The sequence below is a fragment of the Nannobrachium achirus genome (assembly GCF_963921795.1).
Source record: "Nannobrachium achirus genome assembly, chromosome: 14".
NCBI classification, from domain to species: Eukaryota; Metazoa; Chordata; class Actinopteri; order Myctophiformes; family Myctophidae; genus Nannobrachium; species Nannobrachium achirus.
Window position 1 is genome coordinate 15121662 of NC_137821.1, and position 24761 is coordinate 15146422.

Genomic DNA, 24761 nt, shown 5'->3' on the forward strand with positions numbered 1-24761 from the left:
TGTGTGTGTGTGTGTGTGTGTGTGTGTGTGTGTGTGTGTGTGTGTGTGTGTGTGTGTGTGTGTGTGTGTGTGTGTGCGTGCGTGCGTGCGTGCGTGCGTGCGTGCGTGCGTGCGTGCGTGCGTGCGTGCGTGCGTGCGTGCGTGCGTGCGTGCGTGCGTGCGTGCGTGCGTGCGTGCGTGCGTGCGTGCGTGCGTGCGTGCGTGCGTGCGTGCGTGCGTGCGTGCGTGCGTGCGTGCGTGCGTGCGTGCGTGCGTGCGTGCGTGCGTGCGTGCGTGCGTGCGTGCGTGCGTGGCTGGATGTCAACATTTTGTGTTTAAGGCTAGTGTTTCCCCAGAGCTCTCCAGCTGAAGGTAATGGCATGTGGTCAGGGACGTGCTGGGCCCCTGATTCAGCCCGGGAAAAAGAGTTGGAGAGGCCCTCATTTTTTTTTTAAGTTATATTTCGTCGTTGTCGGGTGGAAAACTTATATGTCCAAAACCGTTTGTTTTGTATTTATCATTTTAAAAATGATTTAAACTAGTGAAAACAGCCGATCTACAAGCACACAACGCCTCGCGCTGCGAGGCGTTGTGTGCTTGTAGATCTGCTGTTTTCACTACTTTTGTGCAACGGCCTTGTATGAAGTAGGGCTTTGCTTTGCGAAACATTTTATAAATTTGAAACTTGGAGATACGAAGTTTCTGCCTGACAGTGACGATTTACTTTGTTGGCCGCACAGCCCCCAAAATGGAACGAAGTCCATTTTGGCCTAATGGCCAGCCTGGACCGGCCGGGAATGAACCGGCCGTTCGGGAGTTGTCCCGCTTTTCCCAATGGCCAGCACGTCCCTGCATGTGGTGGTTCAGTTCAGCCGTCTGTGAGTGTGTGACACAGATACACAGAGTAGTGTCACACAGATACACAGAGTAGTGTCACACTGTTGGACAAGGGTTGGATGTCAAACCAGTCAACTGAGGATTGGCATGACAAGATACAGACATAGCATCCGTCCCCAGTTTGATCTTACTGCAGTTTCCCATAGCTATGGGGCTAAGGTTAGATCGGTGTAAGCAGATATGCGGCATCCCGAAAGCGGTGGTGGAGTGGTTAGGGGGTGTACGACGTGGACTGAAATGCCTGACAGTGCGGTCCCCCGGTTCGATTACCAGCCGTCCAGAGCATTTTCTGCATGTCACTCCCATACTCTCTCTCTCTCTCTCTCTCTCTCTCTCTCTCTCTCTCCATTGTACTCAAAGGCTCAAAAAAGTAAGGAAATATCAGATGCACGGACACACTTTAACTTGCAGGTTACCTATGCTAACGTGTTGCTGTCTGTCTCACTGTGTTTGCGTCCCACGCAGAGCCCCAGCTGAAAGGCATCGTCACGCGGCTGTTCTGCAGGCACGGCTTCTACCTCCAGATGCGTGCGGATGGCACCATGGAAGGCACAAAGGACGAAAGCAGCTCCTTCTGTACGTGGCTGATCTCACTCACACGCACGCTCACATGCGCACACACACACACACACACACACACACACACACACACACACGCACGCACGCTCACACACTGAAAGATCCTGAGTGTGTAATAGTTAGTAGGCCCGCTCCTTTTCCCCCTCTACACCAAACCTCTTTGGCTGAAATAGCCGAGGTATAAACTTGTTGACTGTCTATTTTCGCTGAGTGTTCATCCCCTGCTATATTAGAGACGCTAGGGTTAATTGAACTCTGGGAGTGGTTGGGAAAAGTATTTAGTGATGCTGTCAGCCTGTTTGACACTAGCTTGAAGAAGGTTCTCTCGACCGAAACGTTGCTTTATTAAAAACTCCTGAACTTGCAAGTTGGTCTCTTTTTTAAGATTCCCACTTCTAACTCTAAATGCATCCACAGTATAGTATAGTGTAAACTAACATTGTGGATTTTGCATTGCAAAAACTCATTACACTCATTCAAACAAACACACACACACACGAAACACTCTGATACAATCGCTTCCAAAGCAATTAGTATACAAGGCTCTCCGGGAGTTTTAGCACATTCTACTTTGCCTGCTTTATGAAGCTATTCCTAAATGCGTTCACTTTCTTTGTATTTTTATTTTTTTTCCGGGGATAATGTGAAAAGTTTAGAACACGCACAAACTACCAGAAAAACACACACTGTGCAAACACACAGACATGGAGCATTAATCCCCATCTGTGTGTAATGTCTGCCTCTCCTGATCCTAAACCGCTGTTCTCTGCCTTGTTGGGCCATCTGTCTGGCTGTCTTATGTGTTATGTGTCAATCCACACACGTACACATGCACACGCAGTCACGCACACGCACACGCACACGCTCACTAGTGTGCATTGGCACTGCCCTCACGATTCAATTCGGTTACGATTCATCAGGTAACGATTCGTTCTTGACGCATCTCGATGCATCACACTTTTCTATATTACTGCACAACATGACAAATTATACTGAACTATTTTATTTAGGATTGTATTACATATAATATTATACACAGTATTATAATTATATTATAATTATATATTTATAGGCTATCGATTATGTCATGTTGCACGGATAAATCGTAATGCATTGCTGAAAGACACTTTTTTTTTTAAATAGCTCATTTAGAAGCTCACATTTAGATTTGATTCAGAATCTGCTATAGAAGTGATGCACGTGCACATCGGGTTAATTAAAGTGCTTTTAAACTGGTTTCGTCGCGCCATAAGAGTGAACTAATTTAAGCTGGGGACCTCCTTGGATCCCCTTCAAGGACCCCTTAGCGGGCCCCCGGACCCCACTTTAAGAAGCAGCGCTGTGTGTAATGAGGACATTGGTAATCTCAGCGGGCCGTTTGGGGTCTGGTACCTGAACCGGCTGTGTGTTGATGATTCACAGCCCCCCCTGGAGGCAGGCATCTCTCAGCGCTATCTGAATCCTGCACCTGGATCTGTCCCCGTCATTAGTTCTCTGTGGCTGTGTGTGTGTGCGTGTGCGTGTGTGCGTGTGTGTGTGTGTGTGTGTGTGTGTGTGTGTGTGTGTGCGTGTGTGCGTGTGTGTGTGTGTGTGTGTGTGTGTGTGTGTGTGTGTGTGTGTGTGTGTGTGTGTGTGTGTGTGTGTGTGTGTGTGTGTGTGTGTGTGTGTGTGTGTGTGCGTGCGTGCGTGCGTGCGTGCGTGCGTGCGTGCGTGCGTGCGTGCGTGCGTGCGTGCGTGCGTGCGTGCGTGCGTGCGTGCGTGCGTGCGTGTGTGTGTAGGTGTGTGTCACCTCGCTTGGCCCCGGCTGGCTTCCTGCTTGCTGGTGTGTGAACCACAGTCTGCCCCTGAGTCTTTAACCCACTTTAAACCTGGTAGTGTCCCTGTTTTGGGCATGTCATTGTAGGCCACAATGTAAGAAGAAAAGAAAAAAACAAGAGTCCAAAATCTTTCTACTATAATAGACAGGCCAGCTCCTGGTGTTGTTTAAGCATGTCATTGATAGACTCTCACACCACTGCTTCTACAGATTCCTCTTTTCACACATACATCGCTGCATTTCCCCCCTACATTGCTAGCTGCTTTCCCTGAACGTATTATACTTGCACGATGTACAATTAAACAAAACAATAATTTAATGCTATGACGCGAATTACATCATAGTACGTCCATTATAAACCTTCCGGCCGAAACACAGACTTACAAATAGTTCCACGCTGCAGTGTACTTACGAGTGTAGTAGGCCTACTGTGTCCCCTGGTGGCAGGAACAGTGTAGTGCAGACATTACGACACACACACACACACACACACACACACACACACACACACACACACACACAAAATACATGAAGAATACGACACACACACACACACACACACACACACACACAAAATACATGAAGAAACAGTGCTTTTGGTGGGCAACATGGCTTGGAGCAGTTGTGCATGTGAGCACGCGAAGCGTGCGATTTCTAGATATGAGCGGCCGCATCAGCGGCCGCGATTTTCTAGTGTTCATAATGCTCCAAAATGTGGGGCGCCGAGAGACCAGTGGCGTCAGTTCAGCAAAAGCTAAGGTATGGCAACATGAGTGGTTTCATACTTTTTAATGTCAAGGACCCCCGGCCCAAATTGATATGTATTTAGCTGCGGACCCCCATCTGAAAAGGTTTTGTGTCAGGGACCCCCATAAGAGAAGATTTATGTTTAAAAATGTCAAAACTATTCAACAATTTCCAATACTTTCAAGATTTTAAGAAAATGTTAAACAATAGCAGATGTAGAAGCTTGCAGTGCGGCACGGAGTGACGTGCTGTGATCTTGTATATCTTCTATTTTTTTTAAATAGCCAACATATAAACTATTCATAAAGTTCTTAAAATATGATTATTACCACTGCTCTAGTCTTAGTGAAACGGACCTACACTCAGACCGATACCATAAAATATCTAAAATCTACAAGCTAAAAACGTGTCCCAGTATGACGCATTTTGAGCTTGCTTGTCTGCTATTGGCTAATGTTCCCCACAGAATATGGTTGTAAAGGTTCAAGTGGTTAACCCATTTAGGCCTAGAATTATTGAATGCTTTAACCAGTGAAAAATAGCAGATATACAAGCTCACAGCGCGGCACCGAGTGCCGCGCTGCGAGCTTGTAGATCTGCTATTTTTGAAAAGAATGTTTGCAAATCTTTGAATATGTATGTATGTATTTTCAAAGCGAACGTTCGTAACTAAAATTTTGCTTCTGGGTGGTCCCTGGAACTAGATATTTTGAAATGGGGGTCCGTGGCCAAATAAATATCATTTTGGGGGTCCTTCACATGAAAAGGTTTGAAAACCACTGACATAGTAGTCTCTCAAGAACAGACTAACTGAGCTCCATTAAAGTGAAAAGGACCTTTTCGTTGACGATGGCTGGCCAGATTGCTGACATAGAAACATAGGTTTTCTCCAAAAATCTTAGAAGGATTCAAAATTCTAATTTTCACGATTTTTCAAAAATAGCAGATCTACAAGCTCACAGCGCGGCACTCGGTGCCGCGCTGTGAGCTTGTATATCTGCTATTTTTTTATATTTAAAGCATAAAATATTGCGTCATCATGTGTTCAGGCCTGTGCGTGCAGCGAGTCCTGGTTTAGATTCCTGGGGTGGGTGGACCTTTTGCTGCAAGTCATTCCCCAACTCCCTGTCCCTGTTTATTGTCTCTCTGTGTGTGAATGTGTGTGTGAATGTGTGTGTGAATGTGTGTGTGAATGTGTGTGTGAATGTGTGTGTGAATGTGTGTGTGAATGTGTGTGTGAATGTGTGTGTGAATGTGAATGTGTGTGTGAATGTGTGTGTGAATGTGTGTGTGAATGTGTGTGTGAATGTGTGTGTGAATGTGTGTGTGAATGTGTGTGTGAATGTGTGTGTGAATGTGTGTGTGTGTGTGTGTGTGTGTGTGAATGTGTGTGTGAATGTGTGTGTGAATGTGTGTGTGAATGTGTGTGTGAATGTGTGTGTGAATGTGTGTGTGAATGTGTGTGTGAATGTGTGTGTGAATGTGTGTGTGAATGTGTGTGTGAATGTGTGTGTGAATGTGTGTGTGAGTGTGTGTGTGTGTGTGTGTGTGTGTGTGTGTGTGAATGTGTGTGTGAATGTGTGTGTGAATGTGTGTGTGAATGTGTGTGTGAATGTGTGTGTGTGAATGTGTGTGTGAATGTGTGTGTGTGTGTGTGAGAATGTGTGTGTGTGTGTGTGTGTGTGTGTGTGTGTGTGAATGTGTGTGTGAATGTGTGTGTGAATGTGTGTGTGAATGTGTGTGTGAATGTGTGTGTGAATGTGTGTGTGAATGTGTGTGTGAATGTGTGTGTGAATGTGTGTGTGAGTGTGTGTGTGTGTGTGTGTGTGTGTGTGTGTGAATGTGTGTGTGAATGTGTGTGTGAATGTGTGTGTGAATGTGTGTGTGAATGTGTGTGTGAATGTGTGTGTGTGTGAATGTGTGTGTGAATGTGTGTGTGTGTGAATGTGTGTGTGAATGTGTGTGTGAATGTGTGTGTGAATGTGTGTGTGAATGTGTGTGTGAATGTGTGTGTGAATGTGTGTGTGAATGTGTGTGTGAATGTGTGTGTGAATGTGTGTGTGAGTGTGTGTGTGTGTGTGTGTGTGAATGTGTGTGTGAATGTGTGTGTGAATGTGTGTGTGAATGTGTGTGTGAATGTGTGTGTGAATGTGTGTGTGTGAATGTGTGTGTGAATGTGTGTGTGTGTGTGTGAATGTGTGTGTGTGTGTGTGAATGTGTGTGTGAATGTGTGTGTGAATGTGTGTGTGAATGTGTGTGTGAATGTGTGTGTGAATGTGTGTGTGAATGTGTGTGTGAATGTGTGTGTGAATGTGTGTGTGAATGTGTGTGTGTGTGAGTGTGTGTGTGTGTGTGTGTGTGTGTGTGTGTGAATGTGTGTGTGAATGTGTGTGTGAATGTGTGTGTGAATGTGTGTGTGAGTGTGTGTGTGTGTGTGTGTGTGTGTGTGTGTGTGTGTGAATGTGTGTGTGAATGTGTGTGTGAATGTGTGTGTGAATGTGTGTGTGAATGGGTGAATGTAATGCACAAAGTGCTTTGGATAAAGGGAACTATATAAATGCACCATTTACCATGCACTTGCACGCTCATGGGGCACACACACACACACACACACAGACACACAGACACACACACACACACACACACACACACACACACACACACACACACACACACACACACACACACACACACACACACACACACACACACACACACACTGTTTGACTGTTACATTGAGTAAATAAATATCAAGGCTAGCTCCATGTTTGGTCTGTGCTCTTATATAGGCAGATGCACGCACGCACACATTGATTGATTGATTGATTGAATAATTTATTAGAAGTTTGCAATAGAAAAAAGTACAGTTTCATGACAGTACAAATCACTGGTACAAGGTCAACTAAAAGGAGATCCTAGAAAGCCGAGGCTTATTTCCACAGGAACCACACTTTAAGTATCTCATATAACATTGAAAGACAGATGGATAGAACATACTTTATCTAGGATAATATCAGTTTCAAAAGCATAACATCAAATACTTAGTCTATTACAAGTAAACACACACATATTTACATACAAAGCGACCTAGCTCATCATGGGAGTGTGTGTGTGTGTGTGTGTGGGGGGGGGGGTCTCATCATCGTGGTGATTACGGACCAGAAACATCATATCCCACAATCCCCCTGGGTGCCCGGCCCCTCCAGATCAATAGTGTATTATGGGTTATCCCCCCCGATGTGATGAAGCAGCATTTTCCCCCTGTCAAAACAGCGGTCTGGAAAGAAAACATCACACTTGGCAGAATTTGGGATTTGTAACCCAGAGGGAAAAAGAATGTGTTCTGACCTCCAGTTCTGCTGGCCAACGTAAAAAAAAAGAAGAAGGTAAATCTAGGGAGATGTACAGCAGAATTATGCACCGCTAGCTCTGCTTCTGTTGGCCTGCCGTGAAGAGAGAAGATGGTGTATTTAATGTATCTCGTCTGCAGTCAAAAGCCAAACGCAAACGAGTTCCGTTTGTGTGGTCAGGCCTATTGTACTGTATTTCTTTCTGTTTTGTGCTGTGTTCTGCTCTATTCTATAGGCTGTAAAACAGGGGTTCCCACACTTTTCCCTGCCAAGGAACCCTAGGTAAATAGGCATAGAATCTGCATGGCCGCGGCCCCCGCTAATCTGAAAGGGCTTAAAGGACGACTTCACTCACTTTCAACCTATGTAATTGTAATAATTATAATTATAATAATAATTGGTCCTCCTCACTAATGGTCATTATAATAAGATGGTATCATTTATTTTCCCTACGCTGTCTGAGTCTCAGAGGAGGGCTGTGGACACATCAGAAACCTGTCTACCAATTACATCATAAATGGGGAAACCGCATGCTTTCTCTTCCTGGAAGTTTAGCATGCTATTAGTAGAATAGCCATAATAAAAATAAAATCGCCATAATAAAAATAACATTTTGCATTAATAAAAAAAGTTTAGAAAACTTGTTTCAGAACTGTCCACATCCCAGTGAGTAGACAGAGTAAACACAAGCCCTTGTTGAAAAATGGGTAAAACCCAAGTAGTTCCTTATCCATTTAACTTTCACTTTCAAAATGTTTCAGCGAAAATTGCTACTTATGCATGTCAATGTACCTTAAAGGTGGTAGGATAAGTGATTTCACTCAAGTTTCCGTTTCAGTTTTCATATAGGTGACAGGCTGGGGCCTTCTTCCAATCATTATCAAGTGGGGGCGGGCCTTGGTGCGCGTAAGGCCCGCCCCCACTCGACCATGATTGGAGGAAGGCCCCACTCTATCCTGATTGGAGGAAAACCTGTCACCCAACAGTTTTGGGGCAACTGAAACTCTTTTTTTTCTCCTCACGGGATAAGGCTGAAGTCCAAATATGGATAGCAATTAGTTAACAATATATGTACAGTATACAGCAGGGGTCTTCAACATTTTCAGGCCAAGGACTCCTTAGTTGAGAGAGAGATGAAGCAGGGACCCCCACAACCTTGTCATAGATTCCATATCGTTTTGTTGTTTGACAGCACAATCGTCAATGTATTTTGAATTCATGTCAATTTGTGTTTTCAAATAATTCACCACTTGAACCGTCAATACTTCTCCCCTTTACACAAAACCTCTTTGCCGAAAATATACAATCTACAAGATCTACAACACCTCGCGCCACAAGACCCTTGGTATACAGTATATTTACAAAAAATAGGAAATATTTACAAAAATTGCCACCATATTATACAGCTCACAAGAGACATGCAGAGTGGTATGCCCTGGGATGAGTTCACACACGACCAGGAGCAGGAAAACCGCATTCTGTAGGAAGAAATGAGACGAACGCAGATTCATTCAGGCGGAAAATAGTGTCAGAGACATTCAGCTCAACTCAACTTTATTGTCACAGGTATGCTGCTATTTCACCTGCCTCATTGGAATATCTGGCTTGCTTCTATATTTCACTCTGCTCATATTAGGAATATTTTAACACTTATGTTGCTATGATTTTTTCTCTGCAATGTCCCATGTTGCCATGGTTACCATAGACTTCCATGTAATTGCGCAATTGTGTAAAAAGTGCACGCCCATGCCTAGATGATGCACCACGTGTGTTCACACTGTTCACAGCTTTCAAACAAAAAAATCCGCTTGGAAATCCGTTCAGGCATTCATGATTTATCAGCCATTATGTTTTCTTCAGATGTAAACAAACATGGCTGCCATGTTTGAAAGAATGGGTTGGTATGGGGGTTAAACATGCAATTTCGCGATCGCGATCATGCCTAATACATTTCTGGAGGTCCAAAATTTTTTTTTGAAAAAAATATATATTTTTTTTTTATTTTTTTTTCAAAAACGGCCCAAACTCAGGAAACTCGGGGTTGGCACAGCGTTGGTACCAATACAAACTCGGGAAACTCGGGGTTGGCACCAGATGTGTTTAATATGGTCTCTATAATGCCTCTCCCTGGCCAGCTATAGGGCACCTTGTCAGGTGAAAAGAAGCGGCTTGGACTCCTCATGCATTATAGAAGGAAGCATGAGATCAGTCTGTTGTCTCCCCAGGTTGGCAGAGGGAGTGCAGCGCCCAGGATTACATTAGATAATTGACACCAGGTGAGAAATGGGTTACAAAATCGAGAGCGTGTCGATATTTCGACATAACATTTGTTCCACGTTCCATTTGTTCGACACGGATGAATGTTAACCTGGTGAAATGCTAACCTGCCGAGGCTGGTGAATGCTACAGTAACTTGGTGAATGTTAACCACCATGCCTAAATCTAACCCAAACCCTAACCCTAACCTCAGTAAAACTATTAAACCTAACCCTAAAACCTAACCCTAACACTTAGTCGAAATAATAATCTAGCAAGAATTGCCTACCAAAAAAATATATATATATATATATATATATATATATATATATATATATATATATATAATATATATACACAATCGAATCGAACCGAGAAATATCGAACCGAATGACCCTATGTACCGAACAATACAATACAATACCACTCCACATCCACATTCCCCTGGAACTCCCTCAAGGACCCCTAGGAGTCCGCAGAGCCCACTTAGAGAACCACTACCCTATAGGTTGGGTACCGTATTGTTCAAAGTTAAAACAAAAAAATACAAATACATTTATAAATCAAGGACATTTCTGTTTATTTTTTGTATCGAAAAAGTATCGAACCGTGACACCAAAATATCGAACCGAACCGAACCGAATTTTGTTTATCGTTGCACCCCTAATATATATATATATTGATATCTGACCAATGCCTTGTTCTTTCTTTTTATCTCTATACTTCTTCCCTTTCCTGAAAACTGCAAATGGTGAAAAAATAATTTCACCCACCTTTTTTTTTTACAATGTCAGTGACAGTGGCATTCATGGGTCCTCAGCAAAAAAAATATGAAGTACAAGGGAACAAGGTGTATAGGAAAAGGCTGTCCTTAACATATTTAGACCGGGAACGCATTATTACTTTAACCATTATTGTGAGCTTGTAGATCTGCCATTTTTTAAAATCATGACAATTTGAGAAAGTCTTTCAATTATATTGACCCGAATCTATAAATGTCTTCTAAATCCTAACAGGTTTCTGAAAAACCTATGTTTCTATGTCAGTGGTGCTGAAACCTTTTCATGTCAAGGACACCCAAAATGATGTATTTGGCCACGGACCCCCATCTCAAAATATTTAGTTCCAGGGACCCCCCAGAAGCAAAGTTTTAGTTACAAATGTTCACTTCAAAAACACATACAGTATATTCAAAGATTTGCACAAAATTTTCACGACTTTTCAAAAATAGCAGATCTACAAGCTCGCAGCGCGGCACCGAGTGCCACACCGTGAACTTGTACATCTGCTATTTTTCAATAGTTAAAGCATTAAATAACTCATAACATAATAAGTCTTAAGGCTCTTTTCCACCGGCAGCGATAACGATGACGATAACGATTTAAAAAAGTGGGTTTTCAATTGAAGTGGATCGGCAGCATCCACCCAACACCGATAAAGACAACGATAGCCGACAACTACATCGTTAGAATCAACAACGATGTGGTTAAGATCACAGTGACATGGAACTGGGTCTCTGACAAACAGCTCGCGATGCGCTCTGTGCGAGCGGCTGTTAATTGGTGCCTCTTCACATTGATGTCCGATAACTTTATCGGACATCAATGTGAAGGCATAATTATCGCTGTGATATTTTATGGCTATCGTCATCGTTATCGCTGCCGGTGGAAAAGAGCCTTTAATGGGTTAACATATAGCCTACACCAGAAAACAGTCCACATCACCAATAGTGCTGACATCGTTGTGTATCAGTGTGGTAGTATAGCATCTTGTAGAATGTTCCTGAACAGAAAACAAGTTGTGGCTGCAGATAGAGGTCTTATTTAAAGATGACTCAGGTACACACCGGTACATAGCAAGTGTTTAGAAGAAGTGATAAATAAGTGCTGACGAGGCAGGATGACTAGATGTTGTATGACCAGGGGTGTCGCACCAAATTCTGGGCCCTGGGTACAAGGATTCACTTGGGGCCCCTGTGCTTTAACTATTGAAAAATAGCAGATATACATGAAGCTCACAGCGCGGCACCGAGTGCCGCGCTGCGAGCTTGTAGATCTGCTATTTTTGAAAAATCATGAAAATCTTCTTTTTTTTTTTTTAAACCTATGTTTCGATGTCAGTGGAGCTCAAACCTTTTCATGTAAAGGACCTCCAAAATGGTATGTATTTGGCCACGGACCCCCATCTCCAAATATTGAGTTCCAGGGACCCCCCAGAAGCTAAATTTGAGCTACAAATGTTTGTTTAAAAAATACATATATTCAAAGATTTGCACACATTTTCCATGACTTTTCAAAAATAGCAGATCTACATTGTATATCTGCTATTTTTCAATAGCTAAAGTATAAAATAATTAAGGCCCCTCCACCACCTTGGCCCTAGTAACTCAGTCCCACTTTCCTACCCCTAATTGTGACGCCCCTGTGTATGACTCACGCAAGGCAGTCACTTATCTAACACAGACCTCCACCTCCAGAGAGGACACGGTGTGGGGAATTGGGACATTCTGCAGATCCCAAAGCAGTGCTTTTCAAAGTGGGGCCCACGACCCCCGTGGGGGGCGCGATTATGGAATCTGTAGGATACAGGGCTGAATCGATTATAAAGGCGTGGCTTATGATTGGCTGAACCGGAGGTCTTGAGGGCTCCGCTATGTTCACTTGGACCGCACGGAGACGTGGGTGAATGTTAACCTGGTGAAATGCTAACCTGCCGACGCTGATGAGTAGCTAACCTGCCGACACTGGTGAATGTTAACCTGTATGTCTAACCCAAACCCTAACCCTAACCTAACCTCAGTAACCCTGACGCTGGTGCCCCTATCATAGTCCAAGGTGAAGAGCTATCCACCGCAAATTTAAGGTGGAAAGCTTTCCACCTCAAGTCAGAAAATAAGTGAAGGCCATCATAGTCAGTCACGGTGAAGTCCTAACACTGTGACTGACTGGTCTAGATCGACCAATCAGTGAACGGGGTGATGGGTCGATCTGTCTGAAAGTAAAAACAGAGAGATGTGTCGGGACTCGCAGTGGAAAGCTCTTCACCGCGAGTAATGACGTAACATTGTAGTTTTATGACTCAAAAAGACTACACCGCGGTGGATAGCTCTTCACCGCGGTACCGACTCTGATGGGGGCTTAACCTGCCGACGCTGGTGACCTGCCGTCGTCACCTGCCGTCGTCATCACCGAAAACAAGCGCTCCTTTCCCTACAGATTCCATAATAGCATGGGGGGTTGCCATTGGGGCCAATTAGACAGGAGTGGTGAGGCTCTGATTGGTGTTGGGCATGTGATGTCATGCCTCGTCTGAGTTACTTGCGCTGCATCAAACCTAGCTGTTTTCAGTGAGTGCTAGTCCAGATATTCTAACTCTCTATATTCATGTTGTGCTTTGGAGATATTCAGAGCACAAGAAAGTACCAGGATATTCACATGTAAGCTGCAAAAAGACGTTAACGATAATAAAGAAACACACACACAAAGCAAAAAATAACGCATGTACACACATTTATTAGCTTAAATCGATTTCTTGAAGTTGACTATTCAGCACAAATTCAATTCACACGTGTCCCCTGAAGTCTGACATACTCAGCACGTGTAAAAACACACACAGACATAGAGCACAAGTGTAAAAACTTAACACACTGCGGAGGAACATAGACAGCAGAGGTGCGTGTTCTGCAGACACGTCTGGGGGGTATTAAACGTCAGTCTCTGGAGGTCACCTCCGCACTGTTTTTGCCCAGGTTTGAATTACGGTTCATTTTATAACAACTATAACTCCATCAGTCCCTGGGATCCATGGCTTAATGCTATCCCATGCCCCCTTGTAAAACACACACAAAAAAAACTCTCTCTGGGGAGAGAGGGAGACAGGGAGAGATATATACACAATGTAGATGGCATTGAAGGGAGAAAGAAAGGAAGAGAGAGAGAGACAGAGAGAAAGATGGAGAGAGTGAGAGAAAGATACGCAATAAACAGAGTGAAAGAGAGTGAGATATAGACAGACAGAGCTTGTTTTGATCCCGTGGGATAAATTCAGTTGCCAGAGGCCACACAGCAGTTACAGTACAGATACAGATGAAAAAGTAGATACAGCTGACCTGAGTACCAACAAGATAACTAAGAGATATGACGGAGAGATCAAAATAGTATCAATAATATACAACAGTATTCAACATGTACAGTGTCCACACTATACAGTATCAGTAAGGGAAGACAATACAATCACAATCACAATATCAGTACAACATATAGACAGACAGACAGAGCAGGGGCGTAATTTTGTTCATCAGGGGATGGCAATTCCCACCCGTTAGAGTTCACATTTAACCTTAAATTCAGTTGTTTTATGCATAATCCTTTCCCAACTCTGAATAGTTTTTTAGCAGATTAATCTGTTGCCCCGTCCATAATAATTTAGATAAGCCTTTTACTGTTTAATGCAACCATTCATTTATTGACCACATTCAACATGGCATCCCTATTTTTGGAACATCATCATAGGCGAACAATTTCAAACATTTTCTCTTTTTGCCCCACCCCAAACAAATAGCGAAAATAGTGGATCTACAAGCTTTTGCTATTGTAGAGATGGGGCTGCTGTGGTAACATATTTTTTGCCGCCCTATTTCTTTCTGAAATTACGCCTCTGAGACAGAGAGAGAGAGGGAGAGGGAGAGGGAGGCAGGTAATTCTTGTCCAACTCATAAATGCTGCACTTTCCATTCAAGGTGGATTATTTATTCACTCGGGGTGCATGGTGGTTAGTTGACTGAGTGACATTATTGTAATTGAGCATCAATCTCCTGCACAATCATCTATCTGCCCGCGCGGAATATTGAAAGGGGAGAGAAATGACTGCGTATGCATATATTGTTTGTGTGTGCTGTTCGTGTGTTCGTGCGTGCGTGCGTGTGTGCGTGCGTGCGTGCGTGTGCACGCGTCTCAGGGTGCATTCGCGCATGCAATGCACACATCCTTGTAAGAGGTTTTGCATGCATTGCTGCTACTATGTTTGCATGCACTCCGTGGCAGTGTGTGTGCCTGCGTGCATTCTGTATGTGTGCGTGCAGCATATACTGTTTGTATTTTGTGTGTGTGAGTGTGTGTGTGTGTGTGCGTGCGTGCGTGCGTGCGTGCGTGCGTGCGTGCGTGCGTGCGTGTGCGTGTGTGTCAGACTGACAGTCTTATTTCCCGTTGTGTCTGGGGTTCTTCCTAATGTAACCTGGCCTGGAACTCAGTAATCTGCTTGCCTTTCATTTTCCTTCCATAATTCCATCCATGCTACTGGAAGTGTCTAAGCAGAAACTCAGGAAGAACTGCCTAGAGCCATGAAGGAAGTTAATATGTTGATGTGTATGAAACACGGGGAGTGAAAACAGTGTTGTGATTGGTCGAAAAAATTAATCTTCACGGTGAGGTGCATACAATGGTGCTAGCCCCGCCCTAAAGACTAGTGGTTAACGGTAAGGCCAAATTCATTATGTATTTGCTTATGGGGCGAATTAACCTTTTTTGGTATGCGGTCAGGCTCAGTGGCTTTGTGGTTTCGATCCCCAGCCAGCCGGGTCATACCAGAGACTTTAAAAATGGGTCCCACTGGCTCCCTGCTTGGCACTCAGCATAAAGAGTTGGATTTGGGGGTTATATTAGCACAACGCTACTGATCCCCGAGCACGGCACGGCTGAGGCTCACCGCTCCAGGAGATGGGTCAATTGTGTAGAACACATCTTGCATACAGCAATGTACTGTATGTGACAAATAGTGGGGCTTTAACTTTAATCTGAAAAGATTTTGTGCCAGAGGGACTGCTGTGTGAAACATTTTTTGAATCATTAAAAGAATATTTTTTTTCAAAGATAGCAGATGTCCTTTTGAAAGCCGTAGTAGTCTACCAGTAAGACGCTGAAACATCAGAGCTTCTTAATACGGCACAGTTTAAGAAGCAGGAGTTTAAACCATTAATCTGGCTGGTCGAGTCATCATTGTGTCATGTCAGAACAGGTCAGCTATATCCATATCTGTAGTCTGTGAGGTCAGCGTCAGATGTAGAGGTATTAGCCAGCTCCATCCATATAATATTGTGATGTCTTGGCCATATATGGATCGTGACATGAGGTGTGACGCACAGACTGTCGGACGGACAGACGGATGGACAGACAGACATGATCTGCAGGTTTTCATACTAAATGCCACCTACGGTCTCAATAGAGTAGGGTTAAAGTGGTCGAACTTATTGTAGGATTTACAAACTTTGCGTTGAGTGGCACTGGTTGTAACACACTCATCACTGAACCGCTATGGAATACATCATATAGGGCACTGGTTCCCAAACACTGGGTCGGGAGTCGGGACCCGTTTGTGGACCCATTATTTGTACACTCACAGAGTTATGGGGGTCCTTGAAATTCAAAAGTTGGAGAACCACTGTCCTAAATGAATTGCTTCTGCAGTCACACGTACTCTCAGGCCCTCGCAAGCATAAAAACACACTGTAATTCATCCATACAAGAGGAAGACAGAGCTGTAGTGAAAACCCAGCAGCACAGCTATACGCGCTGATTTATGACACGCTCTGCGACGGGCCAAGTGTTCGGACCACCGCGTGGCAACGGGCCACTGGAGCACAAGCGCTCACACTATGGGTGGTGAACACATAGCCTATTCTAAATTATCAATTGCTTTTTTATAAGCTATGACTACTAAGGGGGTGAAAATGTGCAAAAGTTGCACTTGCAAACATTGCAAAAACACTTGCAGCCCTAGCAGGGACGTGCTGGTCATTGGGATAAGTGGGACAACTCCCGAACGGCTGGTTCATTCCCGGCCGGTCCTGGCCGGCCATTAGGAAAAAACTAAAAATAAAATGTCGGCCGTCGTTCCATTTTGGGGGCTGGGCGGCCAACAAAGTAAATCGTCACTGTCGGGCAGAAACCTTGTATCCCCAAGTTTCAAATGTGTACGTTTTTTCGCAAAGCAAAGCCCTGCTTCATCATACAAGGCCGTCGCACAAAAGTAGTGAAAACAGCAGATCTACAAGCACACAACGCCTCGCACCACGAGGCGTTGTGTGCTTGTAGATCGGCTGTTTTACTAGTTTAAATCATTTTTAAAATGATAAAACAAACGGTTTTGGACATACAAGGTTTCCACCCGACAACGACGAAATATAACTCATGTAATTGGGCCCACTGGCTTGTCACTTTGTCATAAATCTCTGAGTAGCATCAGCGCAATGAGGGCCTCTCCAACTCTTTTTCCCGGGCTGTATCAGGGGCCCAGCACGTCCCTGAGCCCTAGCATAGCGTAGCCCTCCTCCTTCAGACTTGCAAACACAGAAACTTTTTGCAAAGAACAGATGACCGCTCAAGTTGTTTTAAAGGACACAGCCTCGTATAAGGCAACTCTCCACTCGTCCTCTTCTTCACCCCCTCCCCACTCTATCTCTTTCACTCTCTCTCTCTCTCTCTCTCTCTCTCTCTCTCTCTCTCTCTCTCTCTCTCTCTTCTTTTTCTCCATCCCGCTCAGGTTTTTTCCTCTCCCCACCCTCCCTCCCTCCCTCCCTCGGACAATTAAGTAGAGAGGCCAGGGTCTGGCTGGGGGCCGCTGAGCCTTGGCCCCTGGCCAGCCATATTACACACGGCTGCCGGGCGCCTCTGCCAGTTAATTGCTCATTTTACTAAAGCCGTCCTGTCTTATCGATCCCCCCCCACCCTCCCCCCTCCTGCGGCCACCATCGCCCTCACCCCACCCCACCCCACCCGACCCGACCCGCCTCCACACACATGTCAGCCACACGCCTCGTCCTCCCTCCAGGCACCTCTGGTAGCAGAGGCTGCTGAACTCACTCATCATGGGAGGAACAGTGACCTCCTGAGGTCAGGAGGAGAGACGGAGGCCTGTGCGGGGGAGCTACACTACTGCCAAATAGTTTGAATATAGCAAGATATGTGTTCTCACTAGAGCAGGGTTCTTCAACGTTTTCAGGCCAAGGAGGACCCCTTAGCTGAGAGGGAGATCAGGGACCCCCACTATATATTGTGTAAATGTGTGATGGAGATTGTCGTCGATTTCATAGATAGATTCATAGACTTGTTTGACACTTAACCACTAACATCTTAAATAGTTGATACTTAGTAAACTTGACCTTTCACTCTGTACTTGGTCTGCTCTTTTTTACCTAGAATAATTATCACATCTGCTGTGGTGTGAGGTGGTCTCCCTGCCTCATTCATACTTAACTGTGTGCCAGTGTCTTGTTACCAAAAATAGTAGATTTACAACCTATCGTCGTTGTCCGGTGGAAACCTTGTATCTCCAAGTTTCAAATGTGTAGGTTCTTTCGCAAAGTTAAGCCCTGCTTCATCATACAAGGCCGTCGCACAAAAGTAGTGAAAACAGCAGATCTACAAGCACACAACGCCTCGCGGTGCGAGGCGTTGTGTGCTTGTAGAACGGCTGTTTTCACTAGTTTAAATCATTTTTAAAATGATAAATGTAAAATGAACGGTTTTGGACATACAAGGTTTTCACCCGACAACGACGCTATGATACGTTGTTGAGAGCTTTTAGATGGACTATTACTGTTGAGTAGCCTATACTGTACATCAGGCGAGGATTCAAGAAATGACCTAATGAGAAAAGAAGAGTCAGCAGTTCAAGAAAAAGAGTGCGCGGCGTGAATCAGGGATGAGAGAGAGAGAGAGGAGTTCGTGATAGGCTAGAGGAGCAGCTGGCACGCAGCTGATGGACACTCAATCACTGTGTCTCCCCCCTCTGGTGGGAGGTCAGAGGTGTTGGCTGACTCCCCTTTACGCCTCTCTCCTCTTTTCCTTTCCCTTCCTTCAGTGGTGGAAAAAGTACTCAAATGATTTACTTAAGTAAAAGTATCAATACTGCAATGTAGAAATACTTTGTTAGGGTGCCCTCACACCAAAATACCTATGAGAGTGGAATCCGCGTTCCGCCAATGCATTTCAATGATAAGGGAGCATTTTTTGCAGAAATCCTCTGCTTGCATGAAACCGCTTCACTCTCATTGAAATGCATTGGCGGAACGTGGATTCCACTCTCATAGGTACTTTGGTGTGAGTGCACCCTTACAAGTAAAAGTTCGGAATTCCAACATGTACTTGAGTAAAATTATGAAAGTATTGGCATCAAAATGTACTTAAAATACTAAAAGTAAAATTAAAAAAATGTTTGAAAATAGCCGATCTACAAGCTCACAACGGGTCGCGATGACCTTGTAGATCGTCTATTTTCAAACATCCTACGTATAAAATAAGTGCTTAATGTATGTTTTACAATAGTATAATTTATATCTGCAAAGTAACTAGTAACTAAAGTTTTCAAATAAATGTAGTGGAGTAAAAGTACAATATTTGGATCCGAGATGTAGTGGAGTAGAAGTAAAAGTATCGGAAATTGGAAATAGAGTAAAGTAAAGTACAAATACCTCAAAATGTTACTTAAGTACAGTACTTAAGTAAATGTACTTAGTTACTTTACACAACTCCTCTCCTCTCCTCTCCTCTCCTCCTCTCCTCTCCTCTCCTCTCCTCTCCTCTCCTCTCCTCTCTTCTCCTCTCCTCTCTTCTCCTCTCCTCCTCTCCTCTCCTCTCCTCTCCTCTCCTCTCCTCTCCTCTCCTCTCCTCTCCTCTCCTCCTCTCCTCTCCTCTCCTCTCCTCTCCTCTCCTCTCTTCTCCTCTCCTCTCCTCTCCTCTCCTCTCCTCTCCTCTCCTCTCCTCTCCTCTCCTCTCCTCTCTATCCTCTCTATTTGACTGTTAATCCCTCCTTCAGTCTTGGCTCCTCAGTGTTTTATGTAATAAATCACAGGGGAAGTCAGTATTTTGGGGGTGGTATTGCGTGTCCATTGTCAATGCGTACCTGTATGTCGCTTGCATTATATTATGCATGTGTTTACTGACGCACGCACACGCGTACAGTAGGGTAAATATTGTTCTTTTGTCACACACGCGTACAGTACTGTAGGGTGAATATTGTTCTGTATTGCAGGGGTCTTCAACGTTTTCAAGCCGAGGACCCCTTAGTTGAGAGAGAGATGAAGCAGGGACCACAACCTTTTCATAGATTCCATATAGTTTCATGGTGTATTTTGGGTTCATGTCAATTAGTGTTTTCAGATATTTAACCACTTGAAACATCAATACTTAATAAACTTGACCTTTTACTCTGTACTTAGTCCGCTCTTTTTCCCCTATACACCAAAGCTTTTTGCCGAAAATAGCCGATCTACAAGCTCACAACGCCTCGCAGCGCGAGGCGTTGTGAGCTTGTAGATCTGCTATTTTTGGCTAAAGTTCTCAGAATATGGACACTAGGGTTCAAGTGGTTAATATAAAAAAGTAGAAAAAAAGGTTTCTATCACACAAAGATTTGGAGGACCCCCTGTAATAACTCTGAGGACCCCCTAGGGGTCCCGGACCCTGTTGAAGACCCCTGCTGTATTGTTCATATTGTTTCACACATGTGTGTGTTGTCGCTGCTGTTGTATCCTACAGACTCACATGCTAGAGCCTTTGTCCTACTCCTCCCGCCCATCAGTCCCTGCTGACAGGTGCCGCCCCAGCCTGTAGGAATACCTGCAGTGACAAATACCACCCTCCCCGCCCCCCGCTTCCCTCCCCTGAACACAGATCAGTGGTTTTCAACCAGTGCTCCGGGGACCACCAAGTGGTCCTTGAGGGGGTTTTCCAGGTGGTCCCCCAGCTATAATGATGGAGAATTGGTGACCAAATGGATCCTTATAGACAAAATCTTATCCAATGATAACAAAATATTCAAAGTTTTGGGTCTGAGAGACTAGATTTCGTCAGATCGTGGTCCGTGTCTCAAATGCAGAATAAATAATGCAGGGGCGTCACAAGGGGTAGGAAAGTGGGACTGAGTTACTAGGGCCCAAGGTGGAGGGGCCCTAGTAACTTTAGCTATTGAAAAATAGCAGATATACAAGCTCACAGCGCGGCACCGAGTGCCGCGCTGCAAGCTTGTAGATCTGCTATTTTTTGAAAAGTCGTGAAAATGTGTGCAAATCTTTGAATATGTATTTTTTAAGCGAACATTTGTAACTCCGGGGTAGTCCCTGGAACTAAATATTTTGAGATGGGGGTCCGTGGCCAAATCCATATCATTTTGGGGGTCCTTCACATGAAAAAGTTTGAGCATCACTGACATGGAAACATGGGTTTCTTGCACACATTTTCACAATTTTTCAAAAATAGCAGATCTACAAGCTTGCAGCGCGGCACTCGGTGCCGCGCTGTGAGCTTGTATATCTGCTATTTTTCAATAGTTAACATTCATGGGGGGCCCACAGTGAATCCTTGTACCCAGGGCCCAGAATTTGGTGTGACGCCCCTGAAATAATGGACCTTGATATGAAAAGGGTTGAAAACCACTGGTATAGATGCTTGACAAAGCCTGATGCACCACGGTGGATTCAAATCCACAACCTCTGCGGTGGCGCAGGCACTTAGTTACGTTACGTGTCCCACTGTTTAAAAGCCTCACAAAAATGGACCCCACATGCTGGACATACAAATGCCATACTTATACCTTACAAGGGTAATGTTGAATGTGACGCATTCATTAGCCGAATGAGATCCATTCATTAACAAGAAAACAATAGCCCCTGTGCTGCTATAGCCTATAGGCCACACTGAGCACTTCACTGGGTGATGATAGAAGATAGATCACCACGCAGCCAGCAAGGTGCTGAAATTGATCGCAAAAAGATCGAGGTGAAGAAGACAAAGACACAAAAACAAAAGAGCTGAAGAAGAAAAATAAAGGCTCTGAGAGACTGAGAGAGTGCCTTTGTTTTGACCACTGAGGGAGAACGCACTGACGGAGAGAACACAGTGAGAGAGAACTCAGTGAGAGAATGCACTGAGAGACAACGCAGTGAGATAGAATACAGACAGAACTCACTGAAAGAGAACGTCAGAAGTAAGAGAGAACGGACTGAGAGAAAGCGCACTGAGAGACAATGCAAGAGGACGGAAAAGATGAACTGGAGGGGGGGGGGGGGGAGAAAGAAAGAAATATCGGCAGTATAATCGGCAGTTTCAAAGCGTGTACACTAATAGATAGACTTGATTTCACCAACATTTATCCATTTCAGTGTCTCTATCCCTCAGCTCTCTCCACCTCCACCAACCTCTGTCTCTGTAACTCCTTTATGCCTCTTCGCAGAGGTCAGATCGAGGAATTTGTCAACGTTTTGACCAATTTTAGTGTCATGTGTGTTTTAGCTCTCAGTGAAAGAATACCCTGGCCTTCACGAAATGAACTGTGTGTGAACTGCAAAAGTGGAGACATGTGCTCCGGGCTCCCACTGAATGGAAGAAAGAAAGGAAGTGAGCTTGAACAAGACACATGGGACGCCGAGATACAAGAGAGCCAGCCAGCTAGAATAGCCAGCCAGACAGACATAGTTTCAAATCCTTTATACTTCGCCGTACAGCTGTGTTGCGTGGTGCGCACCCAAAATAACCGATTTACAGGCTAACAACGCATCTTATCCCCGACACGTCGTGAGCTTGTAAACTATTTTGGTGCATGACACTGTTGTAGGACCGTGGACGGAGCATAAATCAGGTAGCCTATAAAAGTACAAGAGGGCAAAGATGAATGGAAGCATACAGGATAATATTCCTTTAATGTGAACAGCTGAGTGGCAAAGGGGAGCAGCAGAATTGGGAAGGGAGAAACTAGAAATAAGACAGAATAATATTTAAATTCCTTGATACTTTATACCAGGGGTAGGCAACCTTAGGCACGGGTGCCAACATTGGCACAGGGGAGGGTGATCACTGGCACACTGGAAGAAGTGTGAGAGAGAGGATTTTTATTTTAAAATAAAATATTGTTTTAAACGTGGTCAATTAAATAAAGTCACCTAATTTGCAGCAACTTACATTCCTGCACATAATTCTACGTTCATTAAAATTCTGAACTTTGATATGGGGAGGGAATCGGGGAGATAGTTGGACTATTGCTGAGTCTAATGATCATTATAAAAATGTCCTAACAATCAAAATATGTCTGAATTTTTGATGGGGTGTCATTAAAATGTATGTTGACAATGGCATGGCACACTCACTATCTAGAAAATAAAAAATGGCACTTCATTTAAAAAAGGTTGATGACCCCTGCTTTATACTAATACTCCACTACATTTAAGAGGCAAATGTTATACTTTTACTCAACTAATTTCTTTTGACAGCTTTATAGTTACTTAGCAGATTTAGATTATTAATAGTTAATGCAATTATTACTTCTAATATAACTTCTAAACGTCTAATATTTGCATAATGAGTACTTTACTTCAGCTACTTTAAGTAGAGAGAGAGAGAGAGAGAGAGAGAGTGAGAGAGAGAGAGAGAGAGAGAGAGAGAGAGGAGAGGAAAGACTAATAAGACAGACAGATAGAGAGAGAGAGAGTGGGAGAGAGAGATGGGGATGTTCATGGGCAGGAGACAGCAGTGGGTTAAGGGGAAAAGGGAGAGGTTAACTTCAGAGAGGACAGACGAGTGACGATGGCTGTCACCGGCCACCACCAGGGACGCCAGTGGCACTGTCTCACAGGACAATGCCAGTCCCTCGTGCTCTGCATTAAAGCTGTGCTGTGTGATACGTTTCTGGCAGCCGCAGAGCCTGAAAACAGGGGCTTCACAAGGGGGGGGGGGGGGGGGGGGGGGGGGGGGGGGGGGGGGGGGGGCGAGTTGGACTGAGTTACTAGGGCCCAAGGTGGAGGTGCCTGGAATTATTTTATACTTTAGCTATTGAAAAATAGCAGATATACAAGCTCGGTGCCGCGCTGTGAGAATATATGTATTTTTTTAAGCGAACATTTGTAACTCAAATTTTGCTTCTGGGGCGTCCCTGGAACAACATATTTTGAGATGGGGGTCCGTGGCCAAATACATGTCATTTTGGGGGTCCTTCACAAGTTTGAGCACCACTGACATAGAAACATAGGTTATTCAAAGACTTGTTCGCGATGTTCGAAAAAAATAGCACATCTACAAGCTCGCAGCGTTGGCACTCGTGCCGCGCTGTGAGCTTGTAGATCTGCTATTTTTCAATAGTTAAAGCGAAAAATAATGCGTTCCCGGTCTAAATGGGTTGAACCCCCTCCCCCTATGAAGAACATTCATGGGGGGCCCGCAGTGAATCCTTGTACCCACTACCCAGGGCCCAGAATTTGGTGCGACGCCCCTGTGCTGTGTGCTACGTTTCTGGCAGTCGCAGGGCCTGAGAATATAAGGGGTCATCACAGTATTTTACTGCACATTGTTGCAGGAGAGCTCAGAGGGGGCGTGGAGAGAAAGAGGCCGTCTGGGAAATGGAAGGTCCCCGGGTTCAAGCTCAGAGTCCCTGAGCAAGACACTTAAATAGATCTTAACCCCCAACCCCTAATCCTTAAAACTACTCCCCTAGCGCTGTACTAATAGCACTCACTGCTACTAATACCCCAAAGGAGTGGGGACCAATTTGTATTAATTATATTATAGAAAGTTTATGTAAAAAAGAGTAGATTTAGAAGTGCCCATCTATAATCCACCTAGATACAATAAAAAATAATCAGCTCTCACTTTTCTGTCACGTCAAGCATGAATTAAAAGAAAATCCAGTTGATTTTTTTTTTTTCCAAAAATGTTATTTTCAGATGAGAAATTGGGAAAATTCTTGTCTCAACTCTTTTGTTCTGTCGACAGTGACATTTTGTTGCTCTGATACTTTCATATGAATATGAAAATATGAATGTGAAGCGTTCAGTGACCTAGTACTTGCTGCGTTTAGTCTCAGCTGCCTGCGGTCACAGACAGTTGGGAACCGAAGGTGGCTGGGAACTGTATCCTTGTTGCTGCAGTAGTAGTAGTAGGGATCTGCATAAGATACCACTTCCCCATGTGAAACTTATGCCCATTGCCCTGTCGGGTTGGTCATTGGGGATCGGCACCAACAAGGGACCACAGTGGGGGGAACCAGGGGAGTCAATTGGGTATGGCAGGGGTATGCAGCTGCCATACCCTGGGTCCCCAGGGGGGGAAAATAAAAAGTTACTTTTAAATATAAATCCATGACTGTCTCTTTGTCTA

At 44.4% G+C, this 24761-nt stretch overlaps 1 protein-coding gene across 1 annotated transcript in view; it reads left to right on the top strand.

Moving 5' to 3' along the window:
* The window catches only part of fgf11a (fibroblast growth factor 11a), a gene marked incomplete at both ends in the record, with an annotated part of 201074 nt that overhangs the window by 124196 nt on the left and 52117 nt on the right, over positions 1 to 24761 (top strand). The window contains one exon of the mRNA XM_080741966.1: positions 1342 to 1452. Coding sequence (XP_080598092.1) covers positions 1342 to 1452 — 111 coding nt within the window. The remainder of the gene's footprint in view (positions 1 to 1341; positions 1453 to 24761) is intronic.